A 26834-nucleotide genomic window follows, 5' to 3' on the forward strand; every position below is an offset into this window, starting at 1 on the left:
TCTGTGAGAAGTCATCCTCAAAGCTCAGCAGGTGGTTTGCTAATGGGAGGAAGGGAAGCTTAAGATCTGACCCCTTTGTTCTGCTACTGCCCTGCATTCATGGCTCCCTGGGGCTTGAGTTGAGTGAGCTAAGAAAGAACTCTCCTAATAAAGAGGCATTACACTGTTGTTAGATTCTCCTTAGAAATTGTCCTCTGGGGCCTTATCATGTAGTTATGTTGAATATGTTTGGAACACCTGCCTTCATTATAGAAGAGGAAAGCAACTCAAAGTATAGTGTCCAAAGGATCATGGAGAGCTCACACTTTCTCTGGTTGGAATTTACATCTTGAGGGTTGACTCTAGGGTAGGGGGTGAGACAATGGGCTTATGCAGGTGGTGGCAACACGTGCAGCCAGATGGTAGAGTTTAGGAGAATTTTTCACTGGAACTCCACTCAGCCAATCCTTAAAAATTCGGATCAGAGTTCAAGCCTTAGAGAAACTGAAGGTCTAGCAAAGGTCAAGTGAGTGAGAGAAGCCTACAAATCACTCAACTTCAGTCAGAACAGGCTTTTAGTCCAGATTGATGGTAAAATAAAGCTATAAATCTGTTGCATGGGCAAAGCACAGTAAGGGTTGGAGAGACCCTAAAATTTGGGAGGTACATAGTAAGGATTATCCCATAGATATATTGGGTTCTAGGTTTTACACAGCAAGAATATTCCTAGATACCTATTACTTAAAATATGGGATAATCTACTATAATTTCAGGTCAACAATTTCAGTTCAACAATTATTTTAAACAGAGTGAGGTTGAGTTTTCAGGATCCTACAAATCTTCTTTAGGATGGCAACTGGGAACAAAGAAACTAGCAGGAGCTACTAGGGTGGAAGAACAGTGAGGCTAACTGCAAGTTCTCACCAGAGAAGATCAGACTGTCCAAAGTTCAAATCTAACTTAGTAGCTGAAAGATTAAAAACAATGTTGAGAATTGTATGCAGTAGGAGAACTGATCTGAAGGGGGTCACTTAACTGTGTATATCAAATGGAGAATGGAAACCTGGTCACCAAGTGGTGTCTTGGGAAGGGACGAGAGAAATGTTAGTACCTGCAGAAGTTTCATCAAACCAGAGTGCAGCTGTTTGACTCTGTGTCCCACATTGAAGCTATGCAGACATGACTATCTACTATGTCCTCACTGCATTCTGGACCAGCTGGGATGGACCTGGTGTACACTAGAACTAAATAGGTGATAAAAGCAGAAGAGACAACTATGTTCTACATAGGATGGATTTGGCAGTATTTCATTATAACAAATCAACTTGGAAAATATGCCCTTAAGATCATTTCCTGCTTTTTGGGGTCCCTGTAAGCCTGAGAACATTGTGGGTATTTTTGACCTAATAACTCTAAGAACACTGAGGTACTTCTGACTTAATAATTGGCTGGAACAAATGAAACATACCCATAGGTGAAAATAAATTTCTCCAATCATGTATGTGTTGGGGAAAATCCTAATTAAAGAGTGCCTTCCATACCTTTGTTTAGTAGCAGAGTTCAAATATGTCTCATGACTCTGAGAGGTGAAAAATTTATTGTGGTTGTTCTATACTTCCTTAATAATCATTGAGGTGAAAATCAAAATATTATGTGCTTGGCTTTAATGAGCTGGGTACAAAGTACATTATAGCTACAATTTCAGGACCTCACTGTGTGTAGAAATCATCTTTATTTTTCCTTTTTCTACTTTCTGGCAAGGTGTTGTCATCCCTGGATTTCTCTACCTATCTAGAGTCCATGTGGATGTCCATCTAGAAGCAAGCTCAGTCTTTCCATTTCATAAGCCAGTCTTCCCCAGAGCAGAGAACATATAATTAGGCTTGTCCCTCAGTTGGTTGGATCTGTAATACATTTTGCTACCTGAGACATAACAACTCAGTATCTAAAAGTCATTCCATAAGAGACTCTAAATCAGAAAAACAAACAAACAAACAAACAAACAAAGAACATTGCTGGAGGGGTTAGGGCCATGGTGTAAATGGGTGATGGGCATGAAGGAGGGCACATAATGTGATGAGCACTGGGTATTATATAAGACTGATGAATCACTGAACTCTACCTCTGAAACTAATAATACACTATATGTTAATTAATTGACTTTAAATTAAAAAAAATAAAATGGGGAGAAAAATCTATTCCCACTATTGACCCCCATTCCCAGTCGATAAACCACGTAAAGGGAACACTTTAAGACTTTCTTACCATTGATGTTGGTAGTTCTGAATAGTTGCACTTCTTTTGTACTAGACCTTTATTTCATGCTTTCCAATTCTTCCAGTTGATGGGCTCATTGTTCTTCCATTTGTTTGCTTATTGCTTCTTCTTTGGGATTTGAAGATTAATATTCACTTTTTAGCTAGCTAAGATATTGGCTCTCTACAGATGAACATTCAGGTTTGTCACTTGATTACTCAATATTAAGATCTCTTGGGACTTTCCATATTGACATAATCTCCAGATTTACTACCTTGAGAATTTCCTTGACAGAGAGCACTCTTACCTAGTTCTACTTAGGGGATAAATAATGAATGAGATCTGGACTGAGTCTTGCGGCCAAAAAGACCTGGTCATCTGTGTTCATTAAACTGTTTCTTGGTCCCTGAGTTGAGTAAGATCAAGATCAAAGTAAATCACTGAAGTCATCTTCAGTTTCCAAGTCTAGCACTTGACCTGTTAGAACAAGTTTCCTGCCACAAAATCACATTCTTACTTCTGAGGATGCTGGCATCTTATATATGTCTTATTCTCTTCTTCTGTCAAGAGATCAGATCTGGCTAACCATTAGCCAAGCCATTGATGTCTGGAGTATTATAGAATCCAAAGATATTTCCTAAGCCAATTTGCTTTAATATAATCCAGTTAGTGTAAACATATGCCACACAGCCATCTAAAAATAGCATCACTTCTATGTCTATTTTTGTTTGTTTGTTTGTTTGTTTGTTTGCTTGTTTTGCTGAATGAAAAGTTGGCTGCAGTTTGGCACAAGATTGAAACAACCTGGGGTCCCTGATAGTAAAATAATCTTGTTTCTCATTCTGAACTCTGGATTCTCAATACCCAACTCACATAAAAGACTTAAGGTGCCTATGTGGGTACTGCAGTGGAAGAATTCAGGGGTTCATGAGTTCACGTTGAAGAAGAATAGTTTTCCAGGACCTCTCATTCAACTAAGCTATCCTTTTCCTCTTCTACACCACATTGTCTTGCTGGAACAAGTCAGTTTGATGTCAGAGTTTGCCCAAATTAAGGCAGTTCTATTGTTCTGGAGAAAGGAAAGTCCTCTCAACTCAGAAATGTGTAATCTATAGGAAGAATACTAGTAGCCATCTTTTCGAATTGCTTCACTATTCCTTTAGACCAGATCCATTTCATTAGGGCAGAGAAGCTGTTCCAAAGTGCTAGGCAATGGCATTTTGCTCCCATGCGTAGATAGAAGGGAGTGGCACAGCAGCAGAGGGCCTCCTCTTGGGGAAAAGTGTAATTGAGGGCACATGGGATGAATCCCACCTCTTCTATTTTCAAGTTCTATGATCCTGTAACCATCTCTGAGACTAGCTTATTCAATACCAAAGCCAGGGGAATTTACACAAATATATAATGGACGGAAATGCTTTTTAACTATAGAGCACTAGATAAATGTGAAATTTTTATTATCACATAAGCATTGTACAAAGTGCCACGATAGACTCAAAGGTTAAGATATACCCCCAAACAGAAAATTTTATATCTAATGGGGAAAGGTGTGTAAGTTAAGGGCACACAGAGAACTGGGTTAAAGCCTGGCTTTATTCACTAGGGCTAATCCCATCGGTCTCCAAGCTCTCTGTGTCAATACAGTGCAATATATCTAACAAATTTAGGTCAAGAACATAGAAGGCTCAATAGGTTATAAATAAATTGAAGATATAAAAATGCATAATTTTACTGTCCAATGTTAAAAAATTAAGTAATAGATAAGCGTAGGTAAGGTAACTTTAAAAAATAATCTATGACAGTTGTTTTTATATATATTTGCAAAACTTACATGATGCCTTAAAATAAGAAAAGTTAATCAATATTTTATTTATAATATATCTGTAATAGGTAATACAGGATGGCTCCATGATCTGAAAGTGGAGGAGTCCTATAAAACTTTCCATAAGCTAAAATGATGTAAAGCTAAGAGTATTGCCCACTTTCCAAAAGTTCGAGTAATGCCACTTCACTTTGATGAGAGACTTACTTTAGTACCTGTTTTCACTAACTGAAGGAAATCTGAAAAAGATACCAGCTTTTAAGAGAAAAGCTGTTACTATACTAATGTAGGTCTTTCCTAAAATTGAAGTGGGATAAGGCAAACTTTTAGAAAACAGAGGGTTCTGTATTTCTTTAATATTTCAGTGTTAACCATTTTATTTTTCAAAATAAGTCATTATTTCAGGGGACATTATTATCCCCATTTACAGACAAGAAAAACAACTAGGAGACATAAATTGCTAGGAATGTATGGTAGCTAATTAGTAGGGACCATATTCAATTCCTGGCAAGATTAGCCTCATAGTTCAAAAGTGCTGTCTCTCTGTTGGGACACAATAGTTCAACAGTTATCCAGGGAGGTCTGTGGTGTTTCTGCATGTCTCACCAGTGAGGCATTAAGAGTCCTTTTTTCCAGGCTTTCTTTTCAAAGATGTTAGTATAGTAAGCATCCTTGGAAGATAAAAATATTATTTCCCTCCAGAGCAAAGGGCATTTGCTTGCAGTTTTGAAAAACAGGCATAGCATCTCCATCTCTAAGAGCAAGCATGCATTCTACTCATAAGGAAAGCTTGCTCTCCCTAAGCGGAGGATCCGTCTGCTTTAATGCCACTCACTCTATATGCAGGTGTCATCTGGCCTCTTTACTATCACCTTATAGGAACGGGGTCTCAGGGAACAGATACAAAAAAGCTGATTTTCTGGCTACAGCTATTGCCATGAATAATAAATCATTCCTCTCTGGTGAGAAAGGAGACTCCTGTCTTCTGCTGGTACCATGAAATTGGGACTGGCTAACTTAGAGGCTTCACAGTTCCTGACATGCTTAGAATCATAGTAATAATTACAATATTGGTGCAATTGTATTTAGATGTTGGTACATAGATTTCAAAAGTGTTTTTGTATGTTAGGAGCTTGTTTGAATCATCAAATAATTGCTGGATATGTCACCTTTTAAAAAAATCTATATATGTTAGCTTAGACAAAAATGCTTTTAAAGTTACTTTGCAATCATTTTGCCATGGGCTACTATAGACCTGATGCCTTGTCTTAATTAATCATCTAGTGGTATTTAATAGAAGGTCACCACAGTTATTTTAGATTGGGAGAGATGACAAAAAGTTTCAGGCACAGGATGTGAACGAAGCATATTTTTAACAATGTGTCAAAAAATAACATCAAAAACATTTTATTGTCATCCTCCCTGCCCTTAGATCTTCAGGCACTATTTAAAGACTATCATGTGCCCTCCATCCAGGGGAGCAAGGGTTGGGGTGCAGGCCAAGATTTAATTTGATTTGACAAAGCTGTTGACTTTTTTAGTCTATTAGAAGATAGCCAAAAGTAATATAAAGAATGACCCTGGCTATTTTATTTTTTTTACTGAAATTTTAAAAAGTGATATACTTCTTTCAAATATAAGCACATCCCGTGCATATGCTTAATAAAAAGAACTTTGTAACAAATCATGTGACTAAATTTGGGCAAATATTGTTGAGGTTTACTAATATCCTAGAAACTTCAACCAGATTAAATAAATTCAATCCCCCTATAAGAACCACAGTCCCCAGAGCAAGACAAAATTGAACTCATTTTGTAAAACCTGTTACGACATTCTGGAAGTAAGAAAAGTGATATTTCCCATTTGTAGAGCGCCTTATAATTTTCTAACAGATTTGCACATGTTCATTATTTGCTTCTTATGATACCAATTATACAACCTCATATGGTGGTTAGGAGGCCGGAGTCACACAATTAATATACATTGATGAACCTTAGGACAAGCACTGAGGGATTCTGCCTCACCCTCTTTTCAATAACCTATGCAGAAATGTCTGTTCATGTCCTCTGCCCATTTCTTGATTGGATTATTTGTTCTTTGGGTGTTGAGTTTGCTAAGTTCTTTATAGATTTTGGACACTAGCCCTTTATCTGATATGTCATTTGCAAATATCTTCTCCCATTCTGTCAGTTGTCTTTTGGTTTTGTTCACTGTTTCCTTTGCTCCGCAAAAGCTTTTGATCTTGATAAAATCCCAATAGTTCATTTTTGCCCTTGCTTCCCTTGCCTTTGGCGATGTTCCTAGGAAGACGTTGCTGCGGCTGAGGTCGAAGAGGTCGCTGTCTGTGTTCTCCTCAAGGATTTTGATGGATTCCTTTCTCACATTGAGATCCTTCATCCATTTTGAGTCTATTTTCATGTGTGGTGTAAGGTAATGATCCAATTTCATTTTTCTGCATGTGGCTGTACAATTTTCCCAACACCATTTATTGAAGAGGCTGTCTTTTTTCCATTGGACATTCTTTCCTGCTTTGTCGAAGATGAGTTGACCATAGAGTTGAGGGTCTATTTCTGGGCTCTCTATTCTGTTCCATTGATCTATGTGTCTGTTTTTGTGCCAGTACCATGCTGTCTTGATGATGACAGCTTTGTAATAGAGCTTGAAGTCCGGAATTGTGATGCCACCAACTTTGGCTTTCTTTTTCAATATTCCTTTGGCTATTCGAGGTCTTTTCTGGTCCCATATAAATTTTAGGATTATTTGTTCCATTTCTTTGAAAAAAATGGATGGTACTTCATCCAGATGGCCAACAGACACATGAAAAAGTGCTCCATATCACTCGGCATCAGGGAAATACAAATCAAAACCACAATGAGATATCACCTCACACCAGTCAGAATGGCTAAAATTAACAAGTCAGGAAATGACAGATGCTGACGAGAATGCGGAGAAAGGGGAACCCTCCTACACTGTTGGTGGGAATGCAAGCTGGTGCAACCACTCTGGAAAACAGCATGGAGGTTCCTCAAAATGTTGAAAATAGAACTACCCTATGACCCTGCAATTGCACTGCTGGGTATTTACCCTAAAGATACAAACGTAGTGGTCCGAAGGGGCACGTGCACCCGAATGTTTATAGCAGCAATGTCTACAATAGCCAAACTATGGAAAGAACCTAGATGTCCATCAACAGACGAATGGATAAAGAAGATGTGGTATATATACACAATGGAATACTATGCAGCCATCAAAAGAAATGAAATCTTGCCATTTGCGACGACGTGGATGGAACTAGAGGGTATCATGCTTAGCGAAATAAGTCAATCGGAGAAAGACAACTATCATATGATCTCCCTGATATGAGGGAGAGGAGATGCAACATGGGGGGTTAAGGGGGTAGGAGAAGAATAAATGTAACAAGATGGGATTGGGAGGGAGACAAACCATAAGTGACTCTTAATCTCACAAAACAAACTGAGGGTTGCTGGGGGGAGGGGGGTTGGGAGAGGGGGTGGGGTTATGGATATTGGGGAGGGTATGTGCTATGGTGAGTGCTGTGAAGTGTGTAAACCTGGCGATTCACAGACCTGTACCCCTGGGGATAAAAATATATGTTTATAAAAAATAAAAAATTTAAAAATGTTAACTAAAAATAAATAAATTAATTAATTAATTAATTTAAAAAAATAACCTATGCTATATTTTATACCAAAGTCATCAATGGCAATTTTGCCATTCAAATATGCTCTAAATACTTCGCATATATAGAGATCAGCATATGTGGACCCATGGATCAATGAAGGAAAACAAAGAGGAGGAGACTGAGGAGGAAGAAAAGGTGTAGGAGAAGAAGGACAATGAAGATAGGCAAAGAAGATTGATGACAGCAAGAAAACAAGTTATCCCTCTCTATAACCAGACAAAAGGATTAGATTTGACATAATGTTTCACTATGGTCCCCTCACTAGATATTATGTGTTTTCAATTCAACTTCCTAAGTCCCTTAGATTGACTGTTTCAGTGCTATCATCTCTAATATTCATTCTTTAGACCGTGCCTAACCTCCCAACCAGTATTCTGCCTCTAGCTTCCCCCCTTCCATTCAGACATTTCCCCTCCTGCCACAGAGTTCTCTTCTCTCAACTATGATTGAGTCACTCTTCTCTCAGGCTTGTGTTTGCTGTTGGAAAACAGCAGCAAAACCCCCAAATTCAGCTCTGGAGAGATCTTGGGGTGGTTGGCTAACACATAAACAGAGGTTTGCAACACCGTGTTACAAATGCTACAATCACAGTCTCAACACACTGCTATGGGAACACTCCCCTTGGTAGAGGGGAGACAAGGAAGGCATCATGCATAGAGGATATGGGAACTGGCTCAAAAAGAATAAGAGAAGATTACCAAATAGAAAAAGAAAAATCATAACAGGGAGAGAGTGTTCTATTCATGGTTCTCAGAAGCCAGAAGAAGTGTGGTATATCCCAAGCACACAGATGGGATAAACTAATAATGAGAGAAAACACTGAGTACTAATTGTCAGTACCAATCTAAAAACTCTGTACGTGTTAACCCATTTAATCAAGTCAACAACTCTACTAGGGTATATACCATTTTTGTCACTTCAGAGGTGAGAAAACAGAAATTAAGAGGCCAAATAAATTATCTAAGTTTACAGACCCAACAAGTGTCAGAGCAGTATTGGAGCACAAGAGGATTGATTCTAGAGTCTGGTAACTTAATCCTAAAGCTATAAGGTAGTTTGAGAGCTGGCAGTAGAGAGTTTTTCATGATGTAGTAAGGGTTCAAGGATTTAGCTACAAAAGTGAGAACCAGGTTGCTTTTTTTTTTTTTTTTTTTGAGAATTAATTTATTTTTATTATTTATTTTTTAGATTTGATTTTTTTCAGTTAGTTTCTTTGTTTTAATTTATTATTATGTCCAATTAGCCATCATATAGGACATCTTTGTTTTTGATGTAGTATTCAATGACTCATTAGTTACATATAAAACCCAGTGCTCATCACCACATGTGCCCTCCTTAGTAACCACCACCTGGTTACCCCATCCCCCCCCCCCATTCCTCCCTTCTGTAACTCTCAGTTTGTTTCCTGGAGTCCAAAGTGTCTCATGGTTTTTCTCTCCCTCTGATTTCATCCTATTTAGTTTTCCTTCCCTTCCCCTGTGGTCCTCCACGGTATTCCTTTTGTTCCACAGATGAGTGAAACCATATGTTAATTGCCTTAGCAAGCTACCTCTGGCAGGTGTGTAAGTCCTAGATGGGAAGAAACGCTGAGTGGCAGGAGTCTTGTAAGGAGGTCGGAGACAAGTAATGATACAGGCTTTATGAGACTCATTGGTGAAAATGGAACTGAGGGAGCTGATTCAACACATAAGTAGGGAACAAAATCAGAACCATCTGGGCAGCACATGGATATGGACAATAACGAAAGGAAAATTAAGAATGGCTTCCAGGTTCTGGAATGTGTGACATCGTGAGTGATGGCAGACTTTACATATCATGAGAAAGAATTGAGCAAGTCAAACTTGAGAAGAATAAATGTTGATGTGTCAGCAGGATATTCTCATGGAAATTCCCAGCATGGATGGGGTGCTCTATTCACTTATTAAGTAGGTCTGGGATTTTGAAAATTATTGCTAGGGGAGTATTATCCTGCCTGAGGGACTTGTACTACTCCAGGTCAAAACTGCATGTTTTTACCGACATGGTGGGCTCCTGCAGCAAGTGGCAAAAAGCAAATTCCTTGGAACCAGACTGTATGTGAGTGGGAATATTGGCTCTACCACTTACCAGTTTCCTCATTCAATGGTACAATTGGCATTCGAAGAGCACAATCTTCAAATTAGCAGAGTGGGTTTTGAAAGCTAGACATGTCACTTTTAGCTGCCATTTACTATTTTTGAGCCACACTATCCTCTTTCATTAAGTAGACATAGTAACATATACCTGGTTCATTTGGGGATTAAATAAACTAAGATATATAAAGTTGACAGCATTTAACAATCACTCAATAAATGTCATTTATTTATAATGCTAGAGACTACAGGCATTCTATTAAGTAAGGTTTGCAAAATATGTGGCAAAATGTGGTTACTAAACTGCTCTTCCTAATCACTACTCATAATGTGTGGGTTACATTACAATAAAAATATTTATATGGAGAATCCTTCTGTCCGGAATGTTCTCTCTTTCTCTATCCCTCTGATACTATGTGTCCTTCAAAGAGGAAGTACTTCCAGTGCAACATCTGCAAGTCCTTCTTCATAGTTAGAAGAATTTGCTTTCTCTTCTGCAGTCCCAGAGCAATTTGATAACACTTTTGTTACCACAATAGGCTAACTTATAATTATGTATGTGCTTAGAAGAGTCCTCTAATTAATTCTGAGCTCCAAAAATACAAGGGTCATGCCTTATTCATCTTTGATTCTCCAACCACAGGGAGGACAGTGCTCAGTAAATGTTAAATTGGATGGGTTGAACTCCTCAGATATAACCAGCTGCTCTAACTTGATCTTACTGAGAAAACTGCTCACAGCATATTAAAAAACAACAGGAATATTGCAATGGCTTGATTTAGAACACCGTAACAGATGTGTGAGTGAGTCTCATGATGTGCTAGCTGTGTGCATGGGGGGGTATTTTATTTTTTGTAATGCATGCATTTGCATACAGAAGAATTAAGAGTTCCTCTTGTTTATATCCATTCGAGAGAAATAAACGTCTTTTGTTTAGCTCAACTGGCAATATGTTGATGTTTTTCAAGTCTGCATTTATCATTAAACCAGCCCAAGGAAATTAAAGGTCAATGCCAGCTCTTGGCCATAAACATTTATAAAATCTAAGATGTTAATTAGCTACTGTATTGGGAATTTGTGTCATTCACCTATAGAAAAGAAAAAAGCTGTTATGTATTTTATTTTAGGCTCTTATTTGCCACTTATATGTATGTAAGGGTACTAAGTGTGCTAATTATTTAAGGAGGGTTATACTTTTTAATGGTGCACCTGGGTAGCTCAGTGGGTTAAGCCTCTGCCCTTGGTTCAGTGTCATGGGATGGAGCCCTGGATAGGGCTCTCTGCTCAGCAGGGAGCCTGCTTCCACCCCCATTCTCTGCCTGCCTCTCTGCTTACTTGTGATCTCTCTCTGTGTCAAATAAATAAATAAATAAAATAAGATAAAATTATGTTTGCCATCTCGTGTTTATATTCCAGGACATTTTCTTTTTATCAACTATAGAGGCACCTGGGTGGCTCAGTCAGTTGAGCAACCAACTCTTGGTTTCAGCTCAGGTCACAATCTCAGGGTTATGAGATTCAGTGCCGTGATGGGCTTCATCCTCATTGAGGATTCTGCTTGGGATTCTCTCACCCTATGCCTGCCCCCACTTGCACGTGCACATGCATACACTCTCTCTCAAGTAAGTAGACCTTTTTTAAAAATGATGAACTACGATATTACAGTTGGCATTATACTTCCTTTAGATGACCAGTTCCAGTCCTATTTTCCTCTTCCTTATCCATGGGCGTTCATTAAAATTTTCTAATTTACACGTTCATTTGCACACACATGCATACACACATGCATTCAGGTTGTTTGCACAATACTGGAAGAGTGGGTATCAAGACTCATTCTCATCCCAGCTGTGGGAACTTGAAAATGTTTCTTATTCTCTGAACTTGTTTTTCTCATCTGCAAAGTGGGGCAATCATACTTCCAATTCATACATTAAGCACTCGGTTAATGTCAGTTCCCTCTTAAACATATTATTCAACATTTTTTTTTCTTTTGAGAGAGAGAAAAAGAGTGTGACTGGAGGTGGATGGGAGTGTGAAAAGGGAGAGGGAGAGAGAGAATCAAGTAGGCTTCATGCCCAGCGCAGAACCAAGGTGCAGCACGAATGCCCTATCTGGAGACCTTGACCTGAGCCAAAATCAAGAGTTGGACGTTTACTTCTTTTTTTTTTTTTAAAGATTTTATTTATTTATTTGACAGATGGAGATCACAAGTAGGCAGAGGGGCAGGCAGAGAGAGAGGGGGAAGCAGGCTCCCCGCTGAGCAAAGAGTCTGATGCGAGGCTCGATCCCAGGACCCTGAGATCATGACCTGAGCCGAAGGCAGAGGCTTAACCCACTGAGCCACCCAGGCGCCCCAAGAGTTGGACGTTTAAATTACTACGCCATTTAGGTACCTCTTGGTTTTTGTTTGTTTGTTTTTTTAAATTCAATTTCAGTTGTAGAGTCTGTTCAATGACATCAAGGAAACAAAATAACTAATGCTTTCTTTTTAATTTATATATACTATTCTCTAAATACATTGTATTTTATTTATTTATGCTCACTTTCATGGGTATTTAAGAGTTACCATTTTAGAAAATATTTTTAGAAACAATGTTGCAATGACCATCACGTTATAAGCTATCTTGAGCAAATATGTAAGAGCTTCTCTTGGTTAACAATGAAGATGGGAAATCACAAAGATATAAGGAATACATATGTCCATCTAGGTTGTGCCAAATCATTCCCAAAGCAGTTCTAATTAGACTTCCATCAGCCATGAGTGAATTTCTATTTCCCTACATATTATCATTGTATGATATTACTTTTAACTTTTGCCAGTCAGAATGCCTAACATCAGTGCATAATGATATTCAGTTGTTTTAATTTGAATGTCCTGTTTATTCCTTAGGTTGAGTATGTTTTCATGTTTATTGGTCCCTTAGATTTTCCTTTTGTGAATTTCCTGCACACCTTATATTTTTTATTCTATTGTAAAGTAATGAGGTTTTGTTTTTTGTTTTTTGTTTTCCCCTGTGTACCTGCAATATACAAAAGTCCTGTGAAATTTCACTTTGCAGTCCAAAAAAAAAAAAAAATTACTAATTTCAGTGCCTAAGCTATGCTTTATATTTGTTTCCTGTTTTTGGAACCAATATGTAAATAAACTGTGGACTTATCTATGACTACAAATTAGAATGGAAATATGCACACTAAGGTTGGAAAATAATAGTTCAAATGTTGAGATATTCAAAGAGATGTGGTGGAATATGGGAAGTCTGGGGTTATCATATACTGTTGTCAAGATAGAACTGTAGGCATAAGAATGTTGTTTGAATTTGCAGAGTTAACCAGAGAGGAAGTGAATATAGTGCAATATTAGGAGAAGGTGGAGGACGGCATACAAGAAAGAGGACATGCATAAGAGAAACAGACATCCATCATAATAAAAATCTAATAGAAAGCATCAAATGTTAATAACTAAAATAGCATACTCATATTATTTTGAGATACACACTGGGAAAGTGGTAGGTTGGAGGAGTGGGTCTTGCTTTTCATTATTTGCTTTCCGTATATTGTTGGACATTACATGCATATAATACATGCATGGACAATACATGCTTGAACTGTATTATTCTTTTAATGTATCCTAAAATAAAATATAGAAGATAGAGGAGTCATCATATTCCACCAGATTTAATGTGGTAAATTAATTTTCATACAAGTAAATGTAGAAAGGGCTTATATTAGCATGAGAGATAAGGGTCAGTTTGCAAGTAATCTTGTAATGAGTCTGTCTTCTACTGGATTTTGACTGAGCAAGGGGTTGTCTTGTTATAATGGGCAAACTTTGGGATATTGCTCATACAGGATTTGTGAGATGGATTCCCAAAGATCTGGGAGAGGAGAGATCTGCAGACATTTTTGAGACAGCATCTGGTTTGGATGCTGTATAAGACCATGAAGGAATTTTCTTGAAAAACTGTCACTGAATGTTTTGGGGGAACCACCACCCCAGAATGTGAGTTACTCTCATACACAGGCAGAGTGATTTGTATGGATGCAGCAACCCTGTTTTAAAACAAAAACAAAAACAAAACAAAATAAAACTAGGAAGCTCTATCGGAGCCCCTAATAAACTACAAACAAAACATTATACACATGCTGATATCCCAGTATATTTTCTGGTTCCCATTACCCTCAATTCCACTTATTTTACCAAAGAAAACAAGAAGAAAATAATATTTGTGAAGATTAAATGACGCATTATAAGGTGAGGGCTTGAAACAGTAAAAGTCAATATACATGCAGGGTAGCAAGCTGAATTCTCCCGAATTCCTCTGAATAATCAAGTCACATCAAAGTTGATACGCCAGGCCTGTTGACAGGACATATTATTTGAAATAAATGAATACGATTCTGTGGCCCGCATAATATCCCACCAAAGTCTTATGGAGTTATTTGCTTGTAGCTTCCTCTCTTTCACCCACCAACATTTCAATACAATTAGCATCTGGAAGAAAAACTCCTATTTCCTATAAAAATCCATGAGGGAGTTGAAGGGGGATGGACTAAGAAAAGGGGAAGGTGAATGAGCACTGTTTCCCGCTGTTTATAGGAAAGTTCTCTCTATTCAACCTAAATTCACTTTTTTAAGTGAAAACAAACACTCTTCAACACCAGTTGAAGCCATAAGTTCCTGAATTCCTCTGGCTCCTTTGGGAATGTCTGGCTTGCAAGCCTAACTGATGGCGAGATTGTTCAGCATCCAGCCAGCAGACCACCCAACTGGTCTTAACCGGCCCTGCCAGGGTATTAATATGGCTTCTAATTGCTCTCAGCTGGGAATTTCATTCCCTCAGACAGATGGGATACTCACAAGGGAAACCTGGCCATCTGCTCTGTGGCCCAACAGAGCCATCAGAAGAAGCAGGACTGGATCACAGGCTAGGTCAAGGGGTTCTTGAATACATAACCTCGTTAGCTCTTGGCGATTATGTCTAAATTCCCACACACAATGGGGGAAAATGTATTTTAAACAACTCTTATTACTACACAATTTAAAATAGTGAGTCATTCTCAAGTGGACTTCAAGATTTTATTTTATTTATTTTTTTTTTTTAAAGATTTTATTTATTTATTTGACAGAGAGAAATCACAAGTAAGCAGAGAGGCAGGCAGAGAGAGAGGAGGAAGCAGGCTCCCTGCTGAGCAGAAAGCCCGATGTGGGGCTCGAACCCAGGACCTGGGATCATGACCTGAGCCGAAGGCAGCGGCCTAACCCACCGAGCCACCCAGGCGCCCCGGACTTCAAGATTTTAGAACATATTTATACTTTTAAAAATTAAGAAGAAAAATGGGGATAGACTATTTCTAAGTTGGTTGAGATAGACCTTTATAAAAAGTTGTTAATCAAGTCCTTTGGTTCATAAGCTGTATTTACTGAGACTTTCATTTTTAATATTTTCTCATAGTGTAAGCTCTGAGAGGTTTGTTTTTTGCTTTGTTGTTGTTTGTTTGTTTGTTTCTTTCTGTAATGCCAGTGTCTGATTCAAGCTTCGATTGCCAAGGCATCCTTTTCAGAGAGGTGTCCACTTCATATATGCTGACCTGCAAAAAACAAATTTCATCCAAAGACTAGAAGAGAGCCAGGCCACCCCCTCCCACCAGGCTCCCTTATTTTAGAGATTTTAATTGATTTCAAAAACTGACCACACGTGTCTATTCTCTTCCCACACTTTAAACTCCTTCTCTTATATTTTGTTAAAAGGAAACAAATTTCTAATGAGTAAGTTTGAAGACCTAATTGGCTTTATTCAATGATTGATGAACTGGGCAGCATTCCATCCAGCAAGTAAAGAGGTGTTCTCAGGAGCTGTACAAAATGGAAGGTCTTTATAGGCAGCAGCACTGGGGCAAGAAATTATTAGTAAAAGATAAGAAAAGATTGTTACAGTTCAGGACATCTTCTTTTGGAAGGGAAGGGAACAACAACATGGTAGTTTTTGTTTGTTTGCTTGATGGTTTGTTTGCTTTTTATTATTTTTTTTTAATCATGTATATTATGTCACTAGGGCTGATCCCAACATTTTAGCCTGACAGAGGTTAAAACCATAATTAAGTCTTGGTTTGCTGTCCTGGAGAGCAAATGACTCCACCCACGGCTTGTTGTTTCTTTTCTTTTTTTTTTTTTTAAAGATTTTATTTATTTATTTGTCAGAGAGAGAGGGAGAGAGAGCAAGCACAGGCAGACAGAATGGCAGGCAGAGGGAGAAGCAGGCTCCCTGATGAGCAAGGAGCCCGATGTGGGACTCGATCCCAGGACGCTGGGATCATGACCTGAGCCGAAGGCAGCTGCTTAACCAACTGAGCCACCCAGGCGTCCCTTGTTGTTTCTTTTCTAACAGTGCTAAATCCTCAGATTAAGAGTGAGTCCACGAACTCTAGGCCCCCAGTTTCAACCCCAATAGGAAGAGAATCCCACCCTACGCCCTCCCTCTCTCTCCTTCCCTCCCAGCTACCGTGCTGTGTGACCCCACATGTGCCCTGTGATTTCCAGACTTGCAAGTAGTAAACCGTGTCTCTTTTAGTTTCCTAATGACTTTGCTGAAGAAGTCTTGCAATTGTAAGAGCCATGAAGGTGGGTCCAGCCACAGCATTGGTTATCGGTAAGCTGAGACTGGCAAGGGACATTTCTATGGATACGCCATCTCTGATATAAGTTCCCTGTGGTTTGACCCAAGAGCAAGGCTGCACAGAGGAAATTAGGAGACTGTGTCCTGTCCCTCCTAAATTAACTATGAAATAGTTAAGCTTACTCACAGACTACATTTCTTGTTACCCAAATTAGAAGTAATTGGCCCATTAACTCTCTGCAATGGTTTTCTTTTACTTCATTGGATAAAGACGATATGGCACCCTCAAAACATGCTTATGATAGAATCATTCAATTGATTCAATACAACAAATGGTGAAAGGCAAAATACAAAATCGGCTATGCTTTAGTTTCAACTGTGCAAAACTATCTGTGCCCCCTGCCAATGAAACTATTTGAATAACGTATTAACAGTATATATTAATCAACTTCAGCTGGCTTCTGGAGCTAGAGTTGGCATACCAGGTAAGCAAGTGTATTGCTTGGAAAGTTTGGCAGTGGCTGCAGTGGCAGAAGCCATAATCAGAGGTCCCCATCTGAGGGTAGGACAAACACATACTTATAAATGTGTAATGTAAATAATAAAGATGAGCCATGACTATTAATATTTAGAGTGAAAAGGAGAGCATAGTATTTCAATGCATAATTTTCAGGAGAGAGGACTAAAAAAAGGAAAACCAAACCCACTGAGCTGATTTACTTATAACTTTACATCTTTGCCAATCAAATTAAACTGATTACATTACTACTCTGATGATTTAACATGATGGAATAAAATGCATTATTTCATTCATCATTTCTCACCCTGTAAATAACACTCTAAAACATATAGACACAACGTTAATCACACTTGATATTGAAGGCAATTTGTATTCAGATACGCCTGAGTACACCACAACGAATTTATCTTTCATCCAGTGTCATGGATCAGACTGCAGACCCTAGTCTGTAACCTTGAAGGTACAAAATGTATCTTTCAGATACTCACTAGGACATGAGAAGTCACAGAATCCTTTTACTAAACTTGTCTCTGAGTGAAATCACTTCTCACCACTGTACTCTGGCTACTTTGGTCCAGGCCATTGCTTAAATTATTGTAAAAGTCTCTACTTCTCTCCCTGTGTTCATCATTGGTCTCTCATCTCACATGGATGTCAAGAATGATCTTTTAAAAAGGGCTCTAGGTGAGATTACATGAATTGACTCTTCCACTAAATACTATTAAACATACAGATAAAACATTTGTTAATCACTGTAAAGTCTTGGAAGAGCTAAAAAGATAATAAAAAACTACCAGGCTGAATTTTGGAGAACCCAGTGAGGTAACCAAACTTTTGGAACATCAAAGATACATAAAGGGCTTACACATGTCACATGCTTGAACTGAGAATTGCATGTTTTACTGGGGTCATGAGAGCAGAATTCCAGGTACAGTGACTGTTCAACAGGACAATCTCAAAGCCTCTCTTCCCATATTAAGTGGAGAACAAATGCATCAGCTCTAACTACACATGTTGTACAGGGCAAAACTTCAGGATGGAAAGGGGGCATTCCAGTACATTGCAAGGTAAATGGTGTCCCCTGAAACTGTGTCATATACAGCAAGCCAAAACCATAGGAAACAGATTCACTGGGATTCCTAAAGTCTTCACCCTCAGGATAACGGCAAACCTGAATACAACATCCCTATTCTTAGTCCAGACTACTGTAGATAAGGTTGAGGTCATGATGAGCAAAGCAAAGGAAGAAAGAGAAAATGAAAAGAACAATTATTGTCCCTAAGAAGCTAAATCTACAGACCACCCTTCATGTCTTCTGCATGAGGATTTGGGTGGGTCTGGAAACATCAAGCCATGACCTCAGTTTGTCACAGTCTCCAAATGGTGTTGTCCCCTGGCACCTAGCAGAAACAAACACACCAGAGGCACCACAGGAGAAGATCAATGACCCCCAGGCTTCATGAAAACTCCAAAAATATTTTTTTTTTGCAAGAACAATGGTAGCCAAGTATATGAAGAAGAACACAATAATAGCAACAGACAGTGGGACCAACAGAACATGCGTATGCACTGTATACATACATCCAGTGCGTATACATTGGAATGTATAGACATGCACAGTGAAGCAATAATGGCAAGGTCAATTGATTACATCAATGGACCAAATTATTCTCACTTCGTATTTCCTTGGTTGTTGGTTTTTTGTTTGCTGTTTGCTGTTTTTCAGTTCCTATCTTAAATAATGGAGTCTGTTGCCCTGTCACCTGAATCTGGGCTGGCTTCGAGGCTTTGCTTTGGCTAACAGAATGCATTAGAAGTGATGGTGTGCTGGTTTCAAAACTAAACTCAAATACTCTGTGTCTATCGGCTATTTTCTTTGCTCTCTGTGATCACCGTGAGAACAGACATTACTGAACCAGCTGGAAAATGAGTCACATGGAGACAACCAGATACACCACACTCAAGGCCATCTGAGATCATCCCAAAACTAGCCAAACCACGAAATATGAAAGCAAGTCCACGTCAAACAAGGAAACACGCACACACACACACACACACACACACACACCCCACACTGAGACATGAGGACTAAATAAACACTATTCCAGTTATGCATTTCTTGTCTCTCAGTTCCTAATTTACCCCTCCAAAACTACTCACCATCCTTTTAGGCAGTTACCCTTCATAGTCAAAGTTCTCACTACAGAGGGCGTTCTGCAGAAATTGTAGAGAACGATTTTAAGCTCTTCCAGTAGAGAGCGCTGGAGGGACATTTCAGGAAGAAGAGGCCCTGCTTCCTGATTCTGACGGATTGATTCATGGTTGATCACCAGCGGGATGGGAGGAGGTGCCCAGAACACCACAGTCCGTCATCACCCTTGCAGCCCTGACCTGGGCCAGTGATAATTTCATGGGTCGCTTCCAACTAGGCACACCGGGTGCTCCAAGCCTGCTACACTTAACGGAGTCCCCACTCTGTCTTAAGAAGTAGTTCCCTTTTCTGGTGTCTTGAAAGATATGCTATAATTTTTGAAATATGTGTGTAAATGAGTGTGTATGTGTTTAATGTATGTAGAATTTATTTTGGGATATAATATGAATTAATTATGTTGTCATTGCATAGGGAAAAGCACATTTATCCAAGCATATATATTAAATAAACGACAGACTGTCCTTTCCCCAGGGGTATGTCTAGCAGATTTGAAGTGATCATAAATGATGAGTTCCGTCTGTAGGCTCTGTATCTATCCACGTAGATCTGTCACTTTGCAAAGGCCACAATACTGCCCTAAATCATACAGCTTCAAAGATCTTTGTGTTTGGGAATGCAATTTCATTATTTCTGTATTTTCCCCTTTCCTCTAGAATTACCAAGGCAAATTTAAACCTTAGTTTTTAACATAAACTTTGATAAATTAGACGTCACAGCATATTGAGGCTTTTACTGAACCTCATTTTAAATGTATCGATTAATAGAAGGAGAATGACATTTTTGTAAAATTGAGTAATTCAACAACATTCTGTGTCACTTCAGTTAAAGGTTAAGTTTCTGCAAGTGTGTGTGCTTGGCTTGGTTTAGATCCGGTGCCATCTCTGGGGTACAGCAGGCAAGGCCACATGGTTGGCAGCCCCACTCGAATCTAATTGCTTGTGGACGAACTGCACTTCCTTAAGAATTTCTCATGGAAAAAGCAAAAAAAAGTTGCTTCTAAAAATCTTTCTCCATCATTCCTTCTTATATTTCCCCCATACTCCAATGCTTTTATTTCATTATAGTCTCTTTCATGTGAATTATGACAACAGGATTTATTAAATTTACCAATGCTACTATCATTATTTATCAACTTCTTAGCATGGTACAAGCAGCGTGTAAAATGTTCCACATGTATTCGCTCATTCTATCTCCCAAATTATGAAATTTCCCATTATGAAGTAGGATTGATGGTAAGCCATATGTAGTAGAGCAGACCAATTTTTGTTAAAATATTGCAATGCTTCCATTACAAATAGGAAATAGCTACTTCCTTAGTGACTGTCCTTCCCTGCCCAGACAATTCCCTTGTGCTTTTCCTGTTAACACTCCTCAGAGCTCTCTGAAATTCAGGAAAAAGAGGAAATGCTTGGCCCAGCTGGGGCTCCAGTTACCTGCTCTGTGCTGTAACCAGCATCCTTTCTGGGTGCTCAGTGCCTCTGTTGTACCAGTTATTAGTATTTTGAGTATCAACCATGGAAAAGGGTATTTCCTCTAAATTACAAATAAGAAAGTTCAAATTTAGAATGTAAATTGTATGCCCATAGTCCGCAGTTGTTAGGTATCAGATATAGAATTCAACCCAACCCCATGGAATGATTTTCCACAAATCATTCGATTAAAATTGCAATCAGTTATGAAAGCAGAGTTGGCAGCCCCATCTCACCCCTTTGAACAAATGCCCTCATCCTCAATCATAAACAACATCAGCAGAAATCTTAGACTACTATTAGTTCTGGGGTTTCTAGCACTGGTTTCTTAGACCCTCCACTTTTCAGTGTGTATAGATACAGCCATAAAATCTAATAAACAGTCAAATTATTTAGAAATTTCAGCCGCTTTCAAATCCATCTGTTTACTGATGTCTTTTGACACTATAAATCATTTTGCCCAACATAGGAAAACAGGATTCATCAGCTATGTGTCAGAATTCCATTATGTTTCCATATTTTTTTCCCTGAATGAAATCTATCACCTTTAAAGTCAAACCTGGCTACAGGGAGATGAGGAAACAAATATTGTCTCATACCTAAGAGCACTATTTTCCAGTAATACCAAAGGATGGTGAAACAAAAAGAAGTGGAAATTGTTGGGACGCCTGGGTGGCTCAGTTGGTTAAGCGGCTGCCTTCGGCTCAGGTCATGATCCCAGCGTCCTGGGATCGAGTCCCACATCGGGCTCCTTGCTTGGCGGGGAGCCTGCTTCTCCCTCTGCCTCTGCCTGCCATTCTGTCCACCTGTGCTCGCTCTCTCTCCCTCTCTCTCTGACAAATAAATTAAAAAAAAAAAAAAAAAAAAAAATCTTATAAAAAAAAAAAAAAAAAAAAAAAAAAAAAGAAGTGGAAATTGCACAACACTTAAAGGTACTTGAAACAATTATTTTTTATTATATTTTACTTCATGCAATGAATGCTTAATAATCTTTTCTAGTAATCCAATGCATGTAAAAATAGTTACAGCAAGATAATTTATACTGGCTGCATTACCACAAACCAAACATACAATAATAGAATAATTATTCCACAAAAAAATAGGAGTCCCGGAGAAGACGCAGCGGTCGTCACCTCCTGTGTTCAGGCCTCGGCCTCTCTGAGCCTCTCCCCTTCCTCTCCGGGGTCTTCTCCTTCAGTTTTGAAGCCGGTGGCGTCGCGGCCGCCCTGCCGGGCTAAGAATGGTGGGAGTGAAGCCGGTCGGGAGCGACCCAGATTTCCAGCCGGAGCTGAGCGGCGCGGGCTCCAGACTGGCCGTGGTCAAGTTCACCATGCGAGGGTGTGGACCATGTTTAAGGATTGCCCCGGCATTCAGTTCTATGAGTAATAAGTATCCACAGGCAGTTTTCTTGGAAGTTGATGTACATCAGTGTCAGGGAACAGCTGCCACCAACAATATATCAGCAACACCTACATTTCTGTTTTTTCGAAACAAAGTGAGAATTGATCAGTATCAAGGAGCAGATGCTGTTGGATTAGAAGAAAAAATCAAGCAGCACTTAGAAAATGACCCTGGAAGCAATGAGGACACAGATATTCCAAAAGGCTATATGGATTTAATGCCTTTTATTAACAAAGCTGGCTGTGAATGTCTTAATGAAAGTGATGAGCATGGATTTGACAACTGTTTACGAAAAGATATGACCTTCTTGGAATCTGATTGTGATGAACAGCTGCTTATTACTGTGGCATTTAATCAACCTGTTAAGCTTTATTCAATGAAATTTCAAGGGCCAGATAATGGTCAGGGTCCTAAATATGTAAAAATTTTTATCAATCTACCCCGGTCTATGGATTTTGAAGAAGCAGAAAGAAGTGAACCAACTCAAGCTCTGGAACTAACAGAGGATGATATTAAAGAAGATGGCATTGTCCCACTTCGTTATGTTAAGTTTCAGAATGTTAACAGTGTAACTATATTTGTTCAGTCCAATCAAGGTGAAGAAGAAACAACAAGAATTTCATATTTTACTTTTATTGGTACTCCAGTCCAGGCAACAAATATGAATGACTTCAAACGAGTAGTTGGCAAAAAAGGAGAAAGCCACTAAGGTACAAAAGACACTGGAAGACCATATTGCAATCAGATCTACAGCTCCTGGATAATTGCTTGATTCTCGTCAGAGACTGTCAATATTCCATTCATTGCCATTACCAATAAATCATTGCTTTTGTTCGGATGGTATCACTAGTGTTTTTATTGTAATCTTGATACATGCAATTGTAAATAAAAGTCACTACTTTTGCCAAGCTTAAAAAAAATAGTATAAACAGTAGATTAAGTATTATGTAGTTATTTGAAATTAAGATTGTAAAACTAAGAGGTAGCCTGTAAAGCTCTTATAATGTTAAGCATAAAAAGTTGAATACAAAAACATAGGTATATCCTTATTTTGGGAAGCTTAATTTTTTCCATCCATTTTCTCTTATTTAATTAATGGTCTATGACACAGCCATAACAAGATTATTTCTAACTCCTGCCAATATTCAATTCCATTTGTGTTCTAATATCCTTTCCTTCTACAGATTATTCTGTATTCATTTAGGTAAAAGACTATGTATGACATTTGGAAGCTGCAGTTAGTGATGGTTGCTAGGATATGTGAGCATAATTGGTCTAAAGTGAAAGAAAATAAAGACATTATGTAGAGAGAAAGTGAGGTTATTCTGTAGCAGTTCTGTGTCTGATGCTCAAAATTGTCCCAAAGACCTAGGTAAGTCTTGATCCTTTTCCAAATTTGCTTATAAAAAACATATTTAGATTCCATGAACTAATATTATGACCTTTCTAATGGAAGCTTAGTGGAAGGCAATGTGGGTACAGAAGACTGAGGAGGAAAGAAGTCATAGCAGGTGGGGCCAGGGTTACAGGGCCATCAAATTTGGGAAACTGTGAAGTCATGATAAACAAATTTAAACACTTCCCTTTTCTTTATCATTGTAAAATGTGTTAATAACACTGGCAGTTACTTACAAGTTGGTAATTCTATTTTAGAAAGTAACTAACTAGATATATATGTATTTTAGAGAGGTATGTTTATGCCCTTTGAAGCATAATTGTTATTACCGGAAAATGTTTTTCCATTTGTTAGATTATCTTCTTAGGTAATATAGCCAAAGTAGAAAACTGTAACAATTCAGGTAAAAAAGGAAAGTAGCTGAGCTTCCAAAGGGGCAGAAGAAGAGTAAAAATTATTTTAATTCTGGATAGATGAGAATGATGGAGCCCACAGAATGTATTAAGAGACTGAATGTGGGGATAAAGACAGGGGTCAGAAATGACACCGGGATGTTTGGTCTCAAACACTGAAAGAATGGGGTTGTCCTCTACTGAGACACAGAGTAGAAGGTACTGGCTTGGAAGAAAATACAAGCAGTGTAGTTTCATCAGCGTTACGTTAAATGCCAACAAACCCGCATACCTGTTCTTATCTTCACTTATCCATTTATCTCTCCCTCCTGTCATAAAAGAGGGTGATCTAATGCTAATATCACCAGTTCTGGTTTGGGATATATTCCTATCAATTTCCAATAGTCACTACTTATTTTTTAATAATTATTTTTTAAAAATTAAAATTTATTTTTAATTATTTAATTAATAAAATATTTAATTTTTTTCCATTTTTTTCAACTTAAATTCGATTAACATATAATGTATTATTGTTTTCGCAGGTAGAGGTCAGTAATTCATTGGTCTTATATAACACTCAGTGCTCACTAAATCACCTGCCCTCATTAATGTCCATCACCCAGGTACCCTATTCCCCCACCCCCATCATCTCCAGCAACATTCAATTTGTTTCCTATGATTAAGAGTCACTTACGGTTTGTCACCCTCTCTGATTTCATCTTGTTTTATTTTTCCTCTCTTCCCCTATGATCCTCTGTTTTGTTTATAAAGTTCCACATATCAGTGAGATCATATGATAATTGTCTTTCTTGACTGACTTATTTCACTTAGCATAATACCCTCATTGCAAATGGCAAGATTACAATTTTTGATGGCTGAGTAGTATTCCATTGTATAAATGTACCTATTCTTCTTTATCCATTCATCTGTCAATGAAAATCTGGGCTCATTCCATAGTTTGGCTATTGTGGATATTGCTGCTATAAATGTTGGGATGCAGGTGCGCCTTCAGATCACTACCTTTGTATCTATCTTTGGTGTAAATACCCAGTAATGCAATTGCTGGATCATAGCCTAGTTCTATTTTCAACTTTTGGAGTAACTGTCATACTGTTTTCCAGAGAGGCTGCTAACAGCTTGCCTTCCCAACAGTGTAAGAAGGTTTCCCTTTCTCCTCACCCTCTCCAACATCTGTCATTCCCCAATTTGTTAATTTTAGTCATTCTAACTGGTGAGAGGTGGTACCTCATAGTGGTTTTGATTATATTTCCCTGATGCCAAGTGATGTTGAACATTTTTTCATGTGTCTGTTGGCCATTTGGGTGTCTTCTTTGGAGAAATGTCTATTCATGTCTTCTGTCCTTTTCTTGATTGGATTATTTGTTCTTTGGATATTGAGTTTGGTAAGTTCCTTACAGATTTTGGATACTAGCCCTTTATCTCTTATGTCATTTGCAAATAAATATCTTCTCCCATTCTGTAGGCTGTCTTTTGGCTTTGTCAACTGTTTTCTTTGTTGTGCAAAAGCTTTTGATCTTGATGAAATCCCAAAAGTTCATTTTTGCCTTTGCTTCCCTTAGCTTTGTCGATGTTTCTAGGAAGAAGTCTCTGTGGCTGAGGTTACAGAGGTTGCTGCTTGTATTCTCCTCTAGGATTCTGATGGATTCCTGTCTCACATTTAGGTATTTCACCCATTTTGAGTGCATTTTTGTGTATGGTATAAGGAAATGGTCCAGTTTCATTTTTCTGTATGTGACTATCTAATTTTCCCAACACCATTTGTTGAAGAGACTTTTTTTTCCATTGGACATTCTTTCCTGCTTTATTGAAAATCAGTTGACCACAGAGTTGAGGGTCTATTTCTGGGCTCTCTATTCTATCCCATTGACCTATGTATCTGTTTTTGTGCCAGTACCATACTGTCTTGATGATTACAGCTTTGTAGTAAAGCTTGAAATCAGGCAACGTTATGCCCCAGTTTTGTTTTTCTTTTTCAACATTTCCTTATTCAGGGTCTTTTCTGGTTCCATACAAAATTTATGATTGTTTGTTCCAGCACTTTGAAAAATGCCAGTAGAATTTTGATTGGGATGGCATTGAAAGTATAGATTGCTCTGGACAGTATAGACATTTTCACAGATGACATGATACTTTATATGGAAAACCCAAAAGACTCCAGCCCCAAACTACTAGAACTCATACAGCAATTCAGTAATGTGGCAGGATACAAAATCAATCCACAGAAATCAGTTGCTTTCTTATACACTAACAATGAAAATAAAGAAAGAGAAATTAGATAATCAATTCCATTTACTATAGCACCAGGAACCATAAGATACCTGGGAATAAACCTAACCATAGATGTAAAGGATCTGTACTAGAGGAACTACAGAACACTCATGAAAGAAACTGAAGAAGACACAAAAAGTTGGAAAAGTATTCCATGCTCATGGATTGGAAGAATAAACATTGTTAAAACATCTATTATTTGGTTTAAAGTCTAATTTGTCTGATGTAAGGACTGCCACCCAGCTTCCTTTTGATGTCCATTAGCATGATATCAAACAGTCAGTAATCCTCCAAGATATACCTCATCTTCAGATAATCCCCAGTTTTACTTGTTCTTCTCTTTGTTCTTTTTCAGACTTGTTTGGAAACCTTCTTCTTAAATCAGTGTCTCTAGGGTCTGCCCCAGGGATTCCCTCTGTGTGCTACCTTAAGAGTGTCACCTGCTATCACCCCCAATTCACTGTCTCCAGCCAAAACCTGTGTCTCATTCTAGTTTTGCCCTACACTGAATATCTCCACTGAGCTTCTCAAAATTGACTGACATCTCAAACTAAATACATTCTCCAAAACTGAAACTCTCATTTCTCTCAGTGTTCTGCCTTAAACAAACTTCTCCTTTCAGTTATCTACATTAGTAAAAGACATCACTCTCTAATCTAGTTGTTCAAGC

At 38.4% G+C, this 26834-nt stretch overlaps 1 protein-coding gene across 1 annotated transcript; it reads left to right on the forward strand.

Annotated features, from left to right (window-relative positions):
- Window positions 1-21795: 21795 nt before the first annotated feature.
- On the forward strand, window positions 21796-22930 carry LOC125093547 (thioredoxin-like protein 1). Its single transcript, XM_047718893.1, has one exon. The coding sequence runs from the start codon at window positions 21927-21929 to the stop codon at window positions 22794-22796; it is 870 nt and encodes a 289-aa protein (XP_047574849.1). The 5' UTR covers window positions 21796-21926; the 3' UTR covers window positions 22797-22930.
- Window positions 22931-26834: the final 3904 nt, after the last annotated feature.

This window comes from Lutra lutra, chromosome 2, assembly GCF_902655055.1.
Source record: "Lutra lutra chromosome 2, mLutLut1.2, whole genome shotgun sequence".
NCBI classification, from domain to species: domain Eukaryota; kingdom Metazoa; phylum Chordata; class Mammalia; order Carnivora; family Mustelidae; genus Lutra; species Lutra lutra.

Bases quoted from the DNA above. Each gene is read 5' to 3' on its own strand.
- LOC125093547 (XM_047718893.1), top strand. From the start codon at position 21,927: ATGGTGGGAGTGAAGCCGGTCGGGAGCGACCCAGATTTCCAGCCGGAG.